General features: G+C 33.9%; 1 protein-coding gene across 11 annotated transcripts in view; it reads right to left on the bottom strand.

Moving 5' to 3' along the window:
* nAChRalpha6 (nicotinic acetylcholine receptor alpha6) overlaps positions 1-21,022 on the bottom strand; it is a 79,163-nt gene that overhangs the window by 11,856 nt on the left and 46,285 nt on the right. For 7 of the 11 annotated variants that reach the window (XM_087344239.1, XM_087344243.1, XM_087344247.1 and 4 more), the window contains 5 exons: positions 20,447-20,556; positions 14,257-14,437; positions 8,143-8,218; positions 6,473-6,667; positions 739-825 (listed from right to left, as the gene is read on the bottom strand). In XM_087344239.1, the coding sequence (XP_087200365.1) occupies positions 739-825; positions 6,473-6,667; positions 8,143-8,218; positions 14,257-14,437; positions 20,447-20,556 (649 nt within the window). The remainder of the gene's footprint in view (positions 1-738; positions 826-6,472; positions 6,668-8,142; positions 8,219-14,256; positions 14,438-20,446; positions 20,557-21,022) is intronic. The other 4 variants (XM_087344246.1, XM_087344242.1, XM_087344245.1 and 1 more) reach the window with 1 other exon arrangement.

Genomic DNA, 21,022 nt, shown 5'->3' with positions numbered 1-21,022 from the left:
ACAAAATAAGTAGCGGTGATTCGATACACTGAGCGTCAAGTCGACACTCTGCGACATGTAATTTTGCAAAGGTCTCTCTAACAATGCCTGATTAATTACATACACAGGTATGTCTAATTATAACCTTTCTTTCCATTGGCTGAGGTTGGAGAATATTTTATGTGCACGACGTTTCGGAAGTTGCCTCTGGTTTCGACTTCACGCTGTAATTACAACGACACAATTTTATCGACCGTGTTTTTGTAATCGTTGGCGATGGAAGAAGGTTTCGTGTTCTATTCCCATCGTGAAATATATTTAGAGACTTTTGCGTTTGATTCAACCTTACCCCCAGTATCGAAAATAAAGTAAATAAAAATGTCCATATAGTAACAGCCAATCACCTGACAACAGGAGTGGAGTCAACTCCTGAAATTTGGTGTAGGCCTGTATGAAATATACCTCGGACAATGGAAAATGTCCAACATAAATTTGGTGTCACGTGATCTGTAGACAAGCAACATCAATATATCCTGACCATCCCTCCAGCCATTAACACATCCTGGAGGAACTGCTACATTTGTAAAGGAGTAGGAAAAGTCCAAGTGGGGTTTCAGATATCATAACTTCGAATTGAGAACCTCAGCTGCATTTATAATTGAACTGATGGTGGTATCGATCGATCGTTCGACAGTGTGATGTCTTCCCGGCCACTCCAAGTATCAATATGTCTGCCCCCTGGGAAACACCAAGTCCTACCTATCAATGGCACAGCATCAGATGTTGAGGGCATCTTTTCAGCGACTAAGTTGAGAAATACTGTTAACGAAAGGAGTATGGTGACGCCTGTAACGAAGATTCCATATTTCATCCTCAGTATCTCTGCATTTTGTTTACTGACAATGTGCTACAGAGTGTTTTATTATAACGCAACCGGTAGTGTACGAGTACGTTCCTTGTAAAACTGATGGAGCGAATAGTTGTTGGTGAAGTCGGTAAAACATTTTTTGGGCAACAATTTTGCTGGTTTTTTATGAAAACAAAGTGTACTTTCATGGCAGACACAGTGTTTTCAAAGCAAACGAAACTCTTACAACAAAATCAGACATTGGGCATGATTAGTGGTTTTGTTTACGAGAATTTTAGATGAACATTTATTGCTTCTGTAACGCGCCGGGGAGGGGAAAAATATTTTTTTTCTCGAGCCCGCCCGGCTGTGTTATAAAAAACACTCTGTCATATACGAAAAGAAAACATACCCTTGAAATGTAGTGACTTTTGGCAACTGTTCCTTTAAATTTAAAACTACTTTATAATCATGATTGAAAATAATCTTGAAACCTAATGAAAATTTTTAAAGGTAAATGAAAATAGCAAAGGGAAGTTTTCTAAAACAATTACACACAACCAGTATCAGTATTATGGCCGTCCATCTTTTATTTGGTAATAGAACGTCGCACGACGTATAAAGGCTGAACACGATGACAGATGAGACCTTTTGTTTTAGGATTTATATATGTGAAGAGAAAGTTCTTGGGAAGTTGGAACGTAGATGTTATTTATTTGAACTGCGACATTTCATACAAATCTGGGAGAATATTCGAGATACAGTCATAGCAATTAGGTGATTTGTAACAAGTAGTAATTAGAAGGAAAGAGAGATGTTACGAAAGGAGATAATTTATTGAGGGTGAAAAGAGATTTCTGAGTAATATTATTAGTATACTCTTTTAATGTGATAACTCCGATGTGAATTAATGGATTTAATGGTTCTCTAAAACACAAGATTGCGAAATGTATTGAACTATGTTTTAATAGCAAATATTATCTTAAAACCTTCAGATTCTGTATAGAGGAATAAATGTTTGTAATAATGTAATGTGTTAGTAACTATATGGTTAAAATAAAATTTGAGAGCACTGAAAATGGATTTAGTGTTCTCTATCCGAAACGTTGGTATTTAACTTAGCATTATAGCCCGTTTCACCAACATCGACATATAAGAGATTTGTTCTCAGATGCCAGTGATGTGATAAAATATCAGGTGTTTTAATGTTCTGAAATAAATTTTTTATCGTGAAATAAAATATCTGAAAAGAAAGTACAGCGCCAATAATAAAAATAAAGAGTAACCATTACACAATTTTAATAGGAAATAATTATTTTCGTAAAATAACTTCCACATGTTTCAGACTTGTCAGGTCGTGTTTAGGTAAAGATTTATCTAGATTTAGCTAAACTATGATTATAAATTTTATTTTTTTAACCTTTATCGTCAGTAAAGTATCGTCACACACTATATACAGTTTCTTTCACCACGAAACATGTAACAGTATATAAGATTGACTAATGGCTTTGTAGTGTCGGTTAACAATCATAAATCTGTATATATATTTTTTTGTGTAGCAGGTCGCTGCATTTTAACTCTTAAGACTAAACCTGATAAACTGAAAAGGTTGAAATATGCTACAGAATGTATTTTACGAAGGTAAATATTTTGGAATAAAGTTGTGTGAACAGTTACACTTACTTCTGTTAGTTTAAACACACAATAAAGTGCAATATTTAAAACCATAGCAATATGTGTTTATATATTGCACTAAAATATTAATTTTGTATTTACTGATAAGAGATAGTATCCAAAAAAGCATAATACCCAACGCGTTATTTTAATTAAGCTACTGTGTCAGTGTGTGGTTGGGTATATGCGAGCGTATGCACACGAGTTGTTTAGGGGAGAAATTTGGTCTTAAGTTACCATGCATCGGCCTCGAAACGGGGAGTCGGAACAGTTCAGTTGCATCTATTGAAGTTTATACATAAATGATAAGAGTTAAACTATCGTCATGTTAATTGCTTATATTCTTATTTTAATATAATTAGACTTTCGGAATTTTACGTGCCACATGTTTTACATAATTTAACGTATTTGGAATGTTAATAATATTTTTGTATTTGCAAGGAATTTTAGTTGCAACGAAACGCCTTAAGTCGTGGGTACGCTACCAGCATTACCCAGAATCCCTCCTCACCCTCACACGGCCTGTCACCATATTTAAATTCCATCGATTGTACCACACTGTACTTAACATATTAGCCATTTCTTTCCATTTTATCTTAAAATATCGTTCCCTCCAAGACTTCTAGTCGCTCGTCAACATTATAATAAATATGTAATTATACATATACTCATCAAAATTACTTTTTTAAAACAAATCCGAGGGATCATACCGTATTTCAGACAGCCCTTCACAGAACCCTGTTCTGAGCCTCTTGAATTTAGAGTCTAGACCCTCACACCTTGTGTCTTTATGCTCCGTTTTAATATTATCGTCATATCTATGTTTGGATTTGCTAGTGACCTCTTCCATTTACATTTTTCGACTAAAATACTTCCATTTTAATCTTCGCAAGCCATAAAAACATATGTACTTTGACTTATTCCACAAGCTAAAAGTCTAACTTTTGGTTCTGTTGAATATTTGATATATACATACGTGTGCATAAGTGGCCACATGTCTTTAAATTAACGCGAAAGCCATGATATGTATATTTTACGAAACTGGGACGCCTGTTATTGATGTGTTGAAACAACTTCTCATCGCACGTGCCGCTACTGATAGTGAAGTATCAATGAAATTATCTCAAAGGACGACATCTGTACACAGTCCGAGCTTCCGATTCGCTGGTCGCACGCTACAGCCTCTAATTCTGGAACGATTAGCCACACAGCATACGATGCTGACGTAGTGACATGTGCAGTTACGTCATCAGGTCTGACGCTTGGACGTTTTGTACTTTTGATATGGAAGTCTTGGGTTGTTTTTTCAAGTTTCGCTTATTATGGATAAAATGAAGGGGTTCAGTGACCTTACCGTGTCATATTTTAAGGGATAATTCGGGTTTACTGAAGGTTTATAGCTGCTAGGTGAGAAAAGTTTTATAAACTGACGTTTTGGTTTACTTGGATAAACATTCACTCACTGTAATATTAAATAATCAAAGTTGATAATCGTGATGAAAAGTGACGACATGCAAAGTTCACTTCGTTTTTTGAGGACACCTTTTCACACCTCGATAAGTACCTGTCTAAAATCATCAATATTATAATTTCATATAATATATTTGTTTATGCCATATAAGTGTATCATACTGTTTCGCCTTAGTGTAGTGCCGTCCGGCATCTAATTATGAGGTGTCGTTGATTCTAGCGTGTTAACACTCTAACACATGGCAATGTAAGCGTTGAAACTGTATTGATAGAAATGAACGAGAGAAGACTGCACGAATGCGTAATTATGACATATTGCATTCAAGTAATACACGCGTCCAGCATTGTTTATTTAAACGGGATAATGTTTTTTGTGTCGCTCCAAATGAACTGTAACTAAATTAGTATAAAGGGTGCTTTACATATTTAATTGTGTAATTATTGTCTAATTTAATAATTACAATTAAACACCGTAATGGAAATTAACGTGATTTTGGAAACATATACAGGCCAAAATATTTAGCTCAGTGACGTTACTGGGTACGGGATGGACTAAAAGGGAGTGATTCCTTGTAAAGAAACAAATATAATTACCTGGAGTCAAAATAAGGTTTTGGATGTTTAATTTTAATAGTCCATAAGAATGTGAATACATAGGCCTAACCTAACACAAAATAAATTAGTACACGAGTATGGTCGACTCCTTTACTTTATTTTACTTTGTCTATCGTCTGTATGAAAAGTTTTAAACATATTGAAACGTTGGTAATCACCACGTTTTGAAGATTGGATCTTCCTACGTGTTCAGGAAAGTTTGTGCGTGGGAGGCACCTATTCTAGTCGATCCGGTAGGAGGACTTACCACTAATCTGCGAACTTGTAAGGTTTTAACATTTAAAGACTTTTAAGACAGACGACATATATTAGAAGACAGAAAGAAGTTACGTAACGCCATCGCAAAAGACATTCAGTGGAGACTTATTTTTGATTCGTTTGTATTTTAAATGTGAGTGGGAGAAGCAATAGAAAATAAATAAGATTTATATTTCTAACTAATTATGAAAGCCAGTTTTGAGCTTCGTGTGTTAGTTTATACTTGTTCGCAGATAAAATATTTAAATGTGAACGAAATAGCGTAGAACTTTCTGGAAAATAATGTAATACGGCTGATATAAAATGTTATCTGTAAAGACGCTAGACGGGAAAAGTCTGTAAAATGGGGAAAAAAGTAATAGCAGGAAATTGTTGATATGGATGCAACATTATGTTGTTCATTTTCAACTAGGAAGTTTAGAGAGATGTGATGGACAGGTGCCTGGAAGTTAACGTGTTCTGCTTCAAACTTTCACAACGAATTTGATTCGCTGCCTTAGATCTTGCACATTCAGAAGTTACTGTCTATCACACTTTTGTTATTCTAAAAATATCGAACGTTTAATTGTCCTAATTCAACACCCGTAAATTAACTTTTAGATTGATATTTTTATCAATTTCGTAATGGAAATTACATAAAGTGGTATTTGTTCGTCTGACGTTGAAAATTATTTTAGTGAGTTTAGGAAATAATGAACCGTTTTTATAATCACATATGGATTAATATTGGAATAAGGGCTTAGGTGTATGTGATCCAGTACGTTGGTGGAACGTAAATCATGTTGAATTTCATAGAATGTGAAGATATTTCCTGAAGGATTTTAAATTCATCGCACAGTAGTCTAAAATTAACATATTTCAGATTTAGGGTTAGGAAAGGAATTTATGTCTGTGCCAAAGGTACAGATTTGCCCCTTTGCGAATTCCAATGAAAGTCCGGTGTGTGAACATTACGTACCTAATTCATATGTCTGAAGGGTCATTTTAAGACTGGTGTACAATAAACAAAACACACTGCAATTAAATCATAGGTGTAATCCCTCGAAATTGTTTAAATTAAATGCAACATTAAATTGTTGTTTGATTAAAACTGAATTTGTAATTTGTTGATATTAATCAGTGATATTTTTCAACTTGGGCATAAATTATATATTTTATTTTACAGTGTACAAATATTTGCATCTGAATGTTTTTGATGATGGATATGAATTCTGAATTTTGTGAATTTCGATTGATGTTATGAAGGATCATACAGGAAATGAAATGATAAACACATTTGATACAGAAAAAAATCTAAAAATACTTAAATTAATAGTTTATCGTACGCATAAAGAAACTAGTCAAAATACCAGTCTCTTTTATAGCTTCTTCGTTTGTTTTACTCTGAGAACAGAGTGCAATTATACACGGAAGGGAATGTTAGAATCTAAGCGACAGAACACCAGAACAAACGAAGATAATGGATAAAATAAAATAACAGTATATATCTTTAATTAATAATAAAAAATATTGTGTTTATTGTACACCAATCTTATTCCACTGTCACTCTGAGGGCCGAATGAAGGAATAAATACCTGATGTAGCAGTGCCAAAAAGAAAAAGTCTCGTTGAAGAGGGGTAATACTTCACCTAAGGTGAGCTTCTCCCCAGAGTCGGGGGGCAAGGTAAAGCCAAGCAGAGCCATGGACGAGATGAGTACGCAGGGTACAATCAGGTTGAAGAAATAGTAGAGTGTCCGCCTTCGAATCTGGATTGTAAACGTCACATCCACGTAAGGCTCCGGACAGCATTGGTATACTATGGTGTTCTTTTTACCCGGCATTCCTGCATATTTTAAACAAATTTAACGACGTTCATAAAATGTCAGGTTAAATACAAATAGTTTAATAAAATATTAAACACAAAACAATGATTGGATTAATAGAATTAGCTCTAAAACTTCAAGTGTTTTATACTAGGCTAAACCAGGTGTAAAATGCAATTACAATTTTGTATGTTAACGTGTAACAAAATCCTGTGTTTAAGAATTAATACACAGTAGATGGCTTTACTTAAGCATGCGTTTAACGGGAACACATAAGCTGAGTAATTTCTGATTTTGTGATATTTTTTACCAAATGTTGGTATTCCTTTATGTCCTTGAAGAACATATTAATACGAATCTACAAAATTTTAAAGCCCATTTTCTTTAATAAAGACAATATTTATGAAACCCTAACCTTAAATTCTGTGAACTTGTGTGTCGTACATTTATAGAAATTTTATGACGCCGATTCCAATTAGGCAACCTGAAGTACTTTTTTTCTGGAACCTACGGTTTTCACTTCAAAGCAGTGTAGTTTTAATCCTTTGCAGGCTGCGTTTTAGTTTGTAAATGATGCCGTATTGTGTATGTTCACATGGCAGTGTGCATGTATTTTTCAGTGGTGAAGCCATTTGAAGAGCGTAATAATGTTTGACTTGTAAGAAACCTGTTTCAAATGACTGAAAGTAGTTTTATTTTCAGAGTATAAGTCAGTTTCTAGTTGAGATATTTCGTTCGTAACAGAAGGTGCTCTGCGGAGTTCTAAATTTCTCAGTTATTGTGAAATGTGCAACTCCATACAGCAGGGGCCTTTTAATAAAAAGTGGTTGTTACTCAACTAGTTAATACTCCCTCTTCTACGTAACCCAAAACTTTGCTACCTTGTTAAGAAAAGCCAGCGTCTCCTCTCCATCTTAAACCAAATTAATCCAGCCCACATGCTATATCTCCAACAATAATTCCAATATTTCTGTCTCATGTACATAAGGATCTTCGACGTTTCCTAACCAGACTTTTGTGCTCATTTGTCGTATCTCTCACGTGTGATATATGTTCTACTTTTCATATATTATTTGATTTGATCATCTTGTTGCAGAATGTTTTCACAAACTCAGATATCAGAGTCAGTAACTTTACTGGCTCTGTTGGTTGCGAAAATGATCTGTGCTTTCCAGTTTGTGGGCAGTTATGCGATTAATTAAATTTTCTCATTGATTTTCCTAACCGTTTTATTCATAGCGCAAAATCAGAAATCACGAATTAATACAAATATAAGATCAGTCAATTGTTCTGGAAGCCTGTCTAAATAATATTTGAAAATTCAGTCCGTACCGAAAAGAAACAACATTTTACCATTAAAAAGAACAATTAATTAATGCTGTTTAAGGAAATAATTATTGTTTACACTAAGAATCATATAAAGCACATAAATACAGAGGTATTGACTGTTAAAGCAAGTGGAATATGTATAGTTTCTCGTTCATCATTGACTTACCTATTAGATACCACTCTCCGTTGGTGATGAAGTCAGAGAGATCACCTCCCTTTTCCGAGTTGAGAACTAGGTCCAACTAGAAACAATAACTGGTGATTAACTACGTGAATAAATGGTTAGTTACATGCAGACCATTCGATCAAGACAACACACAGCAAGACAATTTAATAGGTATTTCTAGTTCAGTTACGTTTTATAACTAGGTCTGCGTATATTCTCTACAAGTATTGGTGCATGCCAAATATGCGTCAAAACGTACCAAGCCTTGGTTTCAACGAAGTAAGTTTTACACTCCAAGAGTAATACTCTTGTAAATTATAATTTTTTTTTCAGAAGACCGTAGAAGATTTATAGATTTTTCTGTGTGGTTTGGCATCGCCTCGATCATAACATTCTAGAGTTTGTAAATTGTTGTTACCGATAGGTTTTACATTCTTATAAAAAGTTTGACTTTATCGAAGTAAAGTCAGATTGTTGTTTGACGGTCTTATTTCATACAGCAATTGTAAACTGTATCCTAAAAATTAATTTTATTATAAACATAAGCTTTGTAACTAATATATATGTAACATACTCTCAGATAAGCTGTTAGACAAGAAGAGAAGTTAGTACTGATTAAAGAGTCAAGGTGGTGCGAATGTTCTAATTACAGATAATAACATTTGATAAAGAGGGTTTTTGTTTTGAATTGATGATATTTTACGATTTTAGGGGAGAGAAAGATTACCAGCTATTCTAAATCGTTACATAATTCATAACCAGAGTACAGAATACCGGGGTTCATTTTTAAACTTTTGTGATGGTAGCTTGCCTCTAAATTTAAAATATTTAGGTTTACATATATGACAATAAGTGTTTAGCTAATATCTCTGACTCATAAAAGCACTAAATTTCCTATTGCCTTAGAATTAGGTAAATATGTAACGTCTGATTTGCATTCGTTTTTATATTCCAACAAAGGCGCATAATTACGTGGTGAGAAATGGAATTAACAAACATTCCATTCTGTTTAATAGCCGGCATTAACATCTGCGCTATCACGTAGATAAGTACTAGCTTGTGTCAGTATAAACTAGAGCTTTCGTTTTGTTTAAGATTTTAATACTGTTCAAAAGATTCATGACAGTGATTTAGTATTGTCATGTGAATATTTTGAAGATTTCTGTCTTCTGGGTTATTGCGCTGTGTAGTCTGGTCGATGTTAACCAACGTTTCAGAGGTCATACTGCCTCCGTCATCAGGGCGATCGCCCTGATGACGGAGGCAGTATGACCTCTGAAACGTTGGTTAACATCGACCAGACTACACAGCGCAATAACCCAGAAGACAGAAATCTTCATATTCACCGCTGTGAGAACCTCAAGTCTTACATGTGAATATTTTCTTTGCAAATTAAGTATTTCCTATATTTGTAAGAGTCTTCGAAATTTGAAAGTTGCAAACATGCAACTGTTAGCTCTGCTATGTCTGTGTGTCCGTTTGTACCCATATCTGTGATCGATGTAACTTTGTTGATGTTCGCAGTTCTGGTAGCCTATAAAATATAGGAAATTTCATGAATAATTTCAAGCATTTATATACATATTATCTGAATATTTCAGCGTAATAAGCATTCTATTATTGAAGTTGCTGCATTGTGAACAGAACAATGAAGCTAATAGTGATATTTGAAGAGCCATGAGACGGCTTAATACTTAAAGTCGGAGGGGAGTCTATGTGTACAAAAACATAGTTACTGTTTTTATACATACAAGAATATCCATTCGATAATATGAATTATTCATATAACAAAGGCTGGAAACAGATGTTTGGTTAAGATACATTTAAGGGAATTAAATTCGACGTAGTTACAATTCAATTTTACGCTCATAACTACATTATTATGTTGGAAAGGACTAAACTCTCAGCCCGATTAAGTGGTTTTTGTTACGGAAGGAAATAATTTTGTTTCTGTTAACTTAAAGTTTTTTCTTGGGGAAAATGAAATACGTTTGCGAGATTACCGTGCTTTGAAAGATTGTGCCCAGAATTTTTAACTTCAGAGCAAATTGAGCGACTTTGAGGAACGTCTGAGTAAGCGTTGACACTGGTCCCAACCTGACCTCCTATTTTATTTATTTCTATTTCCTGTGATCAACGCAAATGTGTGACTTTGCATTCGTTTATGGAAGAAACTTTTACGTTACTTGTTGAAACCAAGGAAGATATTCACATAATATATTTAGGCTTATACAGTGTACAAAAGGTACTAAACGTGCATTACGAATATATTATTTAAAAAACAAATATATTGTAAAGAGAAAGAAAATATGTTTATACATTTAACGTTCTTCAACTTTGTTGAAATAATTAACATCCATGCACAAAACATTAGCTGAATGCACATATATATTACAGAGCATTGTGTACAATAGGATCAAAACTATTACCTTATAAAAGCAATTTTATAGTGACAAAATGCATTTAAGAAGTAGTATTTCTACAAATCAGACCTGCCCAGAACTTGACTAATGTTGTCGTGACGTCTCAACTCCTAGCTTTGTCGGGTGAGCAGAAAGATAGATGAAGGCTTTTTGTATAATTATGTTGAATTTAATTACAAATTTTAATGGACTCACATATTTCAAATTAGGATTTGTGAATGTATTTGATTCTTTAAACTGTAATAAGTTGTCTGTGATAAATTTTATGCTAGTTACATGTAAGAAATTTATCTTATTTTTCAGGTGACATATAATTGTATTGACAGATTCGATCACTAATTTCTTTACACTAGTTTCAGTTTTCGGGTCATCAAGAAATACTTCTCTGATTCTTTCCATACCGGTAATATAAACTGAATATATATGTTGCCTGAGGTATGAATTTTTTTAAATACTTTTAGAAGATTAACCTGCTTCTTGCATCGGCCACGCAACAAATTTTTCCTCAGTTAAAAAAAAGAGTTGGGCACAGTCTAGGTGCATATGTCTTCCTTGCTTTTAATAAAATTTATTTTTTTAGGGTTAAGTATAGTTCTTAACGGGATGAATACGAAGAGTCATTGGTAAAGGAAACAGTGTAGTACCAGGGATTTATGTTGTTCCGACAAAGTTAGATGAAGAAACGTCACTGTGTAGTCTAGCTCCATGCAAAATAGTGTTCAAAATCACGGTGTCCCCTCATGATGAATTAAATGCACCAGAAGCATAATCGCAATATAAAATAAAATAAAAGCTGACGAGCAATCGATATGTTTGTCCTTTATATGTTTACGAAAAAATATACGTATCCTAACTGTGAATCGGTGAAGACAGTTATATGGCAAATAAGCGGACACAGAACAGATGCATTGTGTTATAATGAAATTAAAATAATAATGACACTAAATAAATTCTGGCATAAAATAGCCGCACAGTGCCACTGCTTTGTACAAACCAGCCAGCCCTTTTATAAAGTTGCTTAGGCAGATTCCATATTATACAAGCATATAGTATATTCATAGTTCCGTTTCTCATTTAAAAAGAAGGCGTTAAGTACGAAATTCATCCCCGGTCAACTTGTCAGAAGTTTTAAGTCGAGCTTGAAGCATAGCCAAAATAATAAAACCATTTATAAAATACGATCTATGTGAATATCGTATTCGAATATCCTGTGTATTAGTAATACTACAATTAGAAAAATCTATAAAGAAAAGATATTTGGAAAGAGAAAAGCATTCACAAAAGTGTTCACTACATGGTACTCTGTGTAAGAGTTGAAGTTTTACCCGCTGTTTGTAGAGTCGAAGGTTTGCCAGACACTGGTAAGAAGCCTAAGTAATGATACAGAACCAGAATGTGAAGTGCCATATTAGATTTAAACCCACAGAAGTAAATGTTAAAATGACGACTTGTGTGACGAAGTTATTCAGAATTGTGATATAAATTATTCTTTAAGACATTTAAACATGAGATAGTTTCAACGGTTCTTCGCTAAAGATGATTATGGTAATATTTAACCGTTCTGATGATCAAGATCTATAGCAACAAACATCTTTCGTTTCTTTTAATAAATCTGTGGAGGCATTAAACTGTTACAAGAAGACTAGACAGTTGTTATTGTCCCTACATATTTTTCAGAACTTACAGGGTAGGTTCAACTGAGATATATCTTCTATCATGATAAATATGATTTTCTATCTGCAAGGAGCTCTTTAACACAACCGATTTATGATACTGACTGCACGTTTTACCCTTACAATATATATATAAGGACTGAAACATGTTTCATATGAATTTCTGCTCCTAACTCAAACTTTAACATTGGATTTGGCCTTCACTAGATACGATTTCTTCCAAATCCAAGACAAAACACAACAGTACGTTCGTAGTCAAAGAATTACTTTGGTCCCTGTCTTGATTTATAAAAATAATTAAATTTATTACTGCAGGTTTATTTAGAACATATATATTGTTTGAAATACATTAAATATGCGACGTTTCGGAAGTTGTATCGAGTCTTGTCTTCGGTTAATTGATCGACTGATCCTAACAATATCGAAAAGAAAAAAACATCAAACAGTGGGCAGCGTAGTTTATAATTGCAGTGTAGGTACCGTGTATTAGAACACTTTGCAAACGTCAAGAGTGGTAACATACTTTAAATTAAATCGAATATGGCAAGCACTTCCTCGGCGCTGAAACAGAATTGTCAGTTATAATGATGTAAGGTTATCAGGTCATTATTCCAAGGAAACTGATGTATTTTTGACATGACTGTGAGGACATTTTTAAATGTTAGACGTCTACATAATAGGTAAATGTTGGTTGGTGATTATTTATCCTTGGCCTATTGTATACATTTACTTATATACAACGCAGCAATATTGTTATAACTTTAATATGAAATTATGTTTCAGATAGAATTAGACTAAATCATGTTATATTATTTAATTTCCAAATAAGTAACAATTTTAATTTTTGTTATAAAATCATCATTCTTGTAAGCTGCTTCTTGGAAACAAGGAACTGAAAAAAAAGACTGTTCACTCATGTATGGCCTGGTATATACATGTACTTCTTACAGCGAATCAATGCGTGTTTAGGTTTTAACGCTTCGTAGGTTTCGTAATTAAGCAAATATAAGTGATTATATTAATTTGTTTACGTTACTTCGTTTGATTTTCTTATAAAAATATTTTTTAAAGTATTAATCTTGTGATAAAATATTTTTTGTCGGATTATAATATTTTTGGTAGAAGTAATTTAATATGACCGAATTCTGTGCAGAAAATATAACCAGCAAAGAAAATTACAGCGGTGGTTGTATTTTACCCGTACGGGTACGGCCGAAAGACTGTTAATGACGTCTTTCCTGTGCCTACCCGTGAGGTAGCTCAGGTGGTTAGACACTGGCTTCTCACTACATAGACCCGGGTGACTTCAGCTGAGAATTTTAGTGGACGAAGTTTTATTTGACCAGGTTTTCCTCTGTGATCTTCGGTTTCATCTCTACCCGGCGTTTGGTTGGTCATGGAGTAAAAGTAATTTACCTTTTAGTCTTAGATTTATGCTTACCTACGTTTACAGGCGAACAACTAAATTACGTTTCGTATCCTTCCGCTCGTAGTGTTTTACTTATTTTACAACTTGAATAGTAATAGATATTACTAATAGTACATACGTTTATTTGGAGTAGAGTTTCACAGTTTGAAGTGGGGGAGAATTAAACTCATAACCCGAGCTTAACACAATTTTTATAAATAAAGCAATGTTAATAATAATTCTTTTACTTTAGGACTGTAAATAAGATATGACTTCGCATTAGATGTATTTGCTTTCTAACCTTTTAAATTATGAGGCTTACTGTTCCCTAGGGAAGCATATATTTAACATTTCATTGTATTATATTAGATCCAGAATCTTATTATATGTCTAACATTTAAAAAAGTGGTTTGAAAATGAGGCATGAATCTATGTTTGGCGTGTCCCTGGTTTAATATACAACCTGAAGTACGAATTTCTAGTGCAAATTTTTGTCTGTGGAAAGACACAGAGAGAGATAGAGAGAGATAGGAGCATGGGTCAGTAGTAGAAATATGGAACACGAACGACGTCACACATCCAACTGAACAGCTTGTTGTGTTGGTACTACCTGGTTGCCATCATAGGTCCAACTACCAAACTTCATGTCACAATGTTGATCATCAAAGGGGAACCACGTAATGTCTATCTTGCATGTGCTCTTGAAGATGCCCGGTGGAACGTACAAGCAGCTACCGTTATGTCTGACCACAACGTTGGTGTGGTAGGTCCCGTCGAAACCCTCATCAGCACTTGTAACAATTTTAATTGTGGGTCGTGTTACTTTGTAGTCATGGGAACGTTCTGTTTCATATTTAATGTCTGAAATAGACTTCTGTACTCGCTTCTTTTTTTAGGTACGTGTTGTGTTTCTTACTGGCTGAACAGTTATTTTATAGGATATTTTAATGTCGTGTTTTTCTGTTTTCTGTGTATTTTCCACTTATATTGCAATGTGGGATGTTAAAAATGTTGTATAGAATGATAGCATACGATGGGGAGTAACGCATTTGAATTCAACAAAAAGTAATTATTATGGACAGCTGACTTAGTATAATAGGTGTGAAGTGGAATAAAATAAAAACTGATTAAAATAAAACACAATAGAAACTAAAATGTCATGATTATGTGGGCGTGTTTAAGAAATAAGATAACATATATTTATAAAATTAATTTTGTGGATGGAAGTGGAAAACGTTATAAGGCAGACCAAAATCTCGATTATTAGAAGGAAATTATAGGTAAGATACGTAAGAAAGGGATTTTATAAAAGTTGTCTGGAAAATTCAGTACGAAAATGAATCTATAAATGTGTAAACTACAAGGACTAGTCTACATTTATTTTTTTGCCTTTTTATAAGTTTCATGGGGTTTAAGAAAATGGCATAAATGATATATCAGCGGTAACGTAAGAGAAGATTTTGAAGTGCCTGGGTGTGTTCTGCTATGAGTGGCAGTATAAATGTATTAAAAATTAATCTAATTACTTGTTACTGATTATTAATATAACACCAATTGAGAAATACTGAACATTGTCATCGTTCACAGACAGTGATGATGGAATAAATAACTAGACTTCATGACACCTGTGACAAATAGTGTTTTTGATGATTTTTCTACTATTTTTATTATTGTATTATAGTGAAATTGCCAGGGAATTTATTTGTTAGACGCGATGGGCTCATGGGCCTAAATACACATTTAAAATGTTGTGTGTCTACACTACACACATGCAGTTTTGAAACAGCGTAGTTTTATCAGGTTACACTACTCAGTGTTCAGTATAATACACACAATTTTAGGCTAAAAAATATGTGAAAGGAAGGGAGGAGAGGAGAAATTTAAATGATTATTTCAATAACAGATTTAAAAACAAAATTATTCATTTCGTTTATTTATGACTCTACGCTAGGTAGGCCGAGTTTTATTGAAAATTTTATAAATATAATATAATTCAGGAAGTAATATATAATATAAAGTTAAATTATGAATTCATTTTATAACAGTGTTTATACAATATCATCCAAAATGTTCTATCAAACTTTATTAATATAATTTAACATGTTTAATCAAAACATTGGTAGACAATATGGCAGAAACTTAAATGTGTTTTTGGGACGTTAAATTATTGATATAAAATAACATTTTAAAATAATATAATTTATGTATATGGTTTTTTAAAAAGGTAATATGAGTTTAAGTTTGATTTCATTTCTTGTTTGACGACAGATTTTCTCAGGGACTCTCCCTTCCCAACGAGGAATGTTTTACCCACACTCTCGATCCTCCATAGCTATAGAGACTCTGATAAGTCAATATTATAAGTCTAATGTTTTGCTTGCGATTAGTAATGAGTGATCAGCGTCACGCCTCGGCCGAGTTTACCCCCGGGGAAGGAACTCGGTACCCATTGAATAGGAGGCTAACCCCGGTCATTCAGCCCGTACCTAGTCACTATTCTGACTGAGATATCCCGGCTCATTCTCTTAACATCTATCATTACAAAATCGATTACAGTCTAAAAGTATTATTTTAGCGAAAATGAATCTTCATACGATCTAGTTGTGTCAGACTTCGGAATACCGATTAGATTTGTTTTCTGCAGTCCAAAGTCCATAAATATACATACGATATTATTATAAAGTTGCCTCGCCTTGAAAGCAAGGGATGACAAGTCTGAACGAAGTCCTCGAAAGCTGATGACGTACGAGATTTTAGGTTATAACTGTTGTGAAAATATTGATTGAGGTCTTCTACTTTATGTAGATTCTTAACAACGTGTCGGAGGAACGCAACACCGCCATCTTCCCTGGAAGCTATGTGCATCCTGAAGCCTTGGCGCCAAATACTGGTCTGTTCATGATTTAAAATTTTGCCAAGCAAGATAAAGGCATTGAACACAGCTTTTAAACCATAATCTGATTATGGTTGCCTAGCAACCAGATGCTTAAGAAAAGTCGCGTATTTTCATAGAGATTGCTGATTCATGTTCTAAACTTCACGCTTTCAAATCTCGACCCAGAAACTGACTATAATTTAGACACTTATTTAATAATTTTTCTGTTACTCCATGCACGTGGTAGGTGATATTTAAGCAGGCCTTGGTAGCTCTGCGGAGTATTAAGTATCTTATAATAAGCTGAGAATTAAAAATTAGTTTAAATCTAGTCTTTGAAAACTGAACAGGGAATTTCAAGTTTGTCAAGTGAACTGGTTTTCTCTGGGACTTAAGAGACAAGTAGTGTCACCTAAGAAAGGGGCTATAGCAAGAGTCACGGATGATGGGTTCAGAGTGGGGGCTGGGCTGTTCCTCGTTGGGACGGAAGACTTAAATTGTGATGTGGCCCACAACAACGGCTAACTGTCGTTTGTACTTCCCACCAAACTTAAATTGATCGGGCAGTTCTGTTCTGACGGATTCATCCCTTAACTCCTATGTTGCTATTACGATGAGACATTTCATGCAATGCGGAAACAGTGTACTTCACCTCTGATCGAGACAGAGGAGAATACAATTTATGTAACCGTTTTGGCGAGGAGACAAATTGATAAACGTTTATACGATTTCCAACATGCATGCAGAAATATTTACAGCTGGATGCGTCCTTAGAAATATATATAAAAGATACACTGATGGGTTCAACTCTTAATGGGAAGCCTATTATGATTTGAAGTTCGGATGTTTTTACAAACACATAATGGTTGTCAAATCATGCAGATGGAACTGTGATCAAACAACTGAAAAAATAAATATCGACACACGAAGAAATTTCCAATTTTTATATCGCACGGTCACGTAAAATATGTCTTATTTCAGGATATCTATATGAAATTTTAGTTTATTCGTAGAAATTTATAAGACATCGGACAATGTATGTGTTCCTGATTGTAATACACTGCTTTCATACGCAGGCACAAATTAAATGATTGTTATAAGTTTTAAAATTTGAGCTCTTTTTAACGTCATGGCAAATTGTTTATGCTGCTAACTAGATGTGTCATGACATACCAGGTTCTTACAGCGTCGAGTATGAAGATGATTCTTCTGGGACATTGTCCCGTTTTGTCTGGTAGAAGTTTACCAACGTTTCAGAGGTCCTTTCTGTCTCCTCAGTTGTCTCCCAGATAGGTGGGGTACCAAGCCCTTCTGAAATGTCGGTAAATTTCTATCCGAATACACGGTGCAACATCCCAGAAGTCAGTCGCCTAGTTACGTCATCATGAAACCTGTTTTTTTTTCTCTCCTGAATATCTTGAATATGTGAAGCTGTTCGAAAAATTTCCTTGTAGATGTTGTTTAAGCCAAAAATGTGCAAATTTCCAAAAAGTTGGATTAGCTTTCATCATGTACATACAAAATGTAACCAAGGTATGTTTTTCGAATTAAGAAATCTTAGAACAGAATAGGTCATATGAATTACCGTGATTTTCTTCTGGTGCACTGGAATACATTTTGATCACTGTCTGAAAATATAGTTCTTTAGATCTGATAAATTCAGTTTGCAGGAAGGGTATTCAATTTAAACTTTATGTGTAATTGAAATAAAACTTTTTATATAATATTGACAAGATGCAAAATTTCTTATTCAGGATACAATTTGTGATTTCGTGTGCAATAATTGTGTATTAATTTAAGGTATTTTAAACGGTTTTACTGAACAGGTACAGAAAAGGTATCAGCAAATACGAATTGTCGTAATAATAGTGAGAGATCTTGTACAGGACACTAAATTTTTACGAGCAATTAATATTAAAACACAACAATGTGAATATGTGTTTGTGACACGAACTCAAATTTAATGAAAAGTGTCATTTTTTAAAACACTGTAAAGACAAAATTATGACGTATTATCCTTAAATGTACATTATTTCACGTGACCTATGAGAGAAACTTGGATGTCTAAAAATAAAATTCAACTTACGCTCAACTCGAAGTAATTAAAAAATTCCGTGATACGTATTAGGCTGTAATTACTAATACGTCAGTTGTGTTAAGTAGGTTGGAAAAAACTACTGGGTTTAAAACAAGGGACCATCATACCGTGATCGTAGGTGGCTCGTTGTTGCCGGCCAGTTCTCTTTAACAATCACTCGTCATTTAAGTATCTGGGATTTTATTGACTTTCTGCAGGAGATTGTAAAGTCTGTAAATCATCTTAAGATATAACGTTTCAAGCTTGGATCATTTTACAGGATAACATCAACAGCAAAACACAGTGAACAGAGAAGCATTATTGAAGTTGAAAAGTCTTTTCAATTTAAAATTATGTAACAAAATGTTTATAACTGCTAATAGCTTGGTCTGCATTATTTTGTTACCAATGTTTCTATTACAATGTAATAGAGAATTGTGAAAAACGCCCACTAAAGCTTTAGTAAATAAGTTTTCCTTTCAAGTGGAATAATTTTTCATCCTTCTCTTGTCTGTTTTGCAAACAATTGGTTCACAGAGTACGTATGCTACAGAGATGCAACGTTTCGGAGAAAATGCTTCTATTATTATATTAGATGGATTATTATAAGTACCAGATAATTTGTTCTTACCTATAAAGCCGTATGCAGTGCGTCTTGATTTTACAAAGACGTCTCTCGGAAAAGTTGCATTTTAAGTTATGTAACTGTTCAAAGGCTACTAGTACAATAATAAATAATTCTTCTTTAAAAAAATTAAAGATTTTGATTACGATATACGTATATCAACAATTAAAAATTGCTTCATCATGTAGTTTATACACACTGAAACATAATTGAAGTTAGTACATTCAACATGTAGCAAAGTAAAGAATACCACACTCAAAATGAAAAACACGTCAGTTAATACACAAGTGTACTGTTACTGGTCGCAACAGTGTAACATGTCATGTGTAATCTGTATATAAAGCACTTGAAATGAACACAAAATGATATGTTTACGTCCTTTTGTTTTTTCTTAAAAGAGTAATTAACGAATCTAATGAAATATATGCGAAGTTGCATCACGACAATCTATTACCTGACCAGTTTTGTTTGAACCCGTATTAGATCAATAAGTAAACACTACTGAATTTTCAGCTTTATCAAAATCCTTCTATAATGCCTCATTGCAGAGAATTTGCAATGAGGCATAGAACGCAGGACATAACTTTTATATTCAAACATTCTCCAAAATGGAGCGTATTTAAAAATGCGAACATAAATTCTCACAGAAGCATTATAGATTTTATACATCGTCTGAGTGTTTTAAATCACAACATTTCAGAAGTTGACTCTGCTACCGTCTTCAGGTTATCGACAATGGGGTCTACAGGTTTTTGTCTTCCTACTGATCCGATAACCAGAAGACGGGAACAGAACTAACTTCGAAAAGTCGTTGTTTAAAACACTCCAGACTCTGAAGTGAAACAAAATGATTTCACGAAAATTTATTTATTTTAATATGTATTGTGATATCTGTACTGTTGATTACAGTTTTCCAGCAAACGTATCTGCTTGCGATAATTTAACACAAAATCAGAGATGTAAAGTTCAGAAGAATGAATTTTAATATATTACATACTAATTCACACAGTTTCTTCACAGGAACACGAGCATTTTAAGTAGCATCTATATATTCTCTTCTTCACGTAGGCTAGATATCAATATAGGACATGTTTGTTTTCGTTTTGAGTGTAATAGCACTGAACAATACATGAGATTACATCACGTTGTACACATCACATAGGAAGGAGGCATCACGCATTTATACGGACGACGGACCTCACTGTTGTGTGGTGTTACTTTACCTGTTGTACATTAGGATGTCGGGTCTCCAAATTTTGTTGGGCGTTATCCTCAGATCCTTGATTCCCCCAAATTCCGATTCGTTCCACATGAGGTTGTAATCGTTCCACTCCTGCGTTGGACACAGATCAAGACAGTCCGTTACAGCTGAGAACTTAAATGTTATAATTCTGATGCCATTTGGAACACACGCTACGTAAAAAATGTGATTAATAAGGGATTTGTTAAGAAATGCAGGATAGGTTGTTTGTTCTTATGAACATGATATTCAAAACATTCTAGTTTTGTCACTTTATCTTTTTATAAAACTTAAGATAAAAATGTAAAATAAAAATTGTACACATTTTCTCCTTAAAAAGTTTTCGTGACCACTTTCTGTAACGATATTTTATGTATATTATTTTAGTATAGCCAGAATTTCGGTGAGCGTTACGACTACCATCTTCAAGGCGTATGTCTGTAATTCAATCGGATCTGGTTGAGGATAGTTGAGATATCAGACTTCACCCACAGATATAAAAACAGAGTCTAGACACGCTTAACGTGGGAGCTATAATTTTCAACGAAAATTCGGTATA

This window comes from Zootermopsis nevadensis, unplaced genomic scaffold (assembly GCF_977971745.1).
Source record: "Zootermopsis nevadensis isolate Lab colony 2312 unplaced genomic scaffold, Znev_1.0 Znev_ptg000007l, whole genome shotgun sequence".
NCBI classification, from domain to species: domain Eukaryota; kingdom Metazoa; phylum Arthropoda; class Insecta; order Blattodea; family Termopsidae; genus Zootermopsis; species Zootermopsis nevadensis.
Note: the sequence above shows the minus strand (reverse complement) of the source record. Positions and strands in the feature narration are given on the sequence as shown.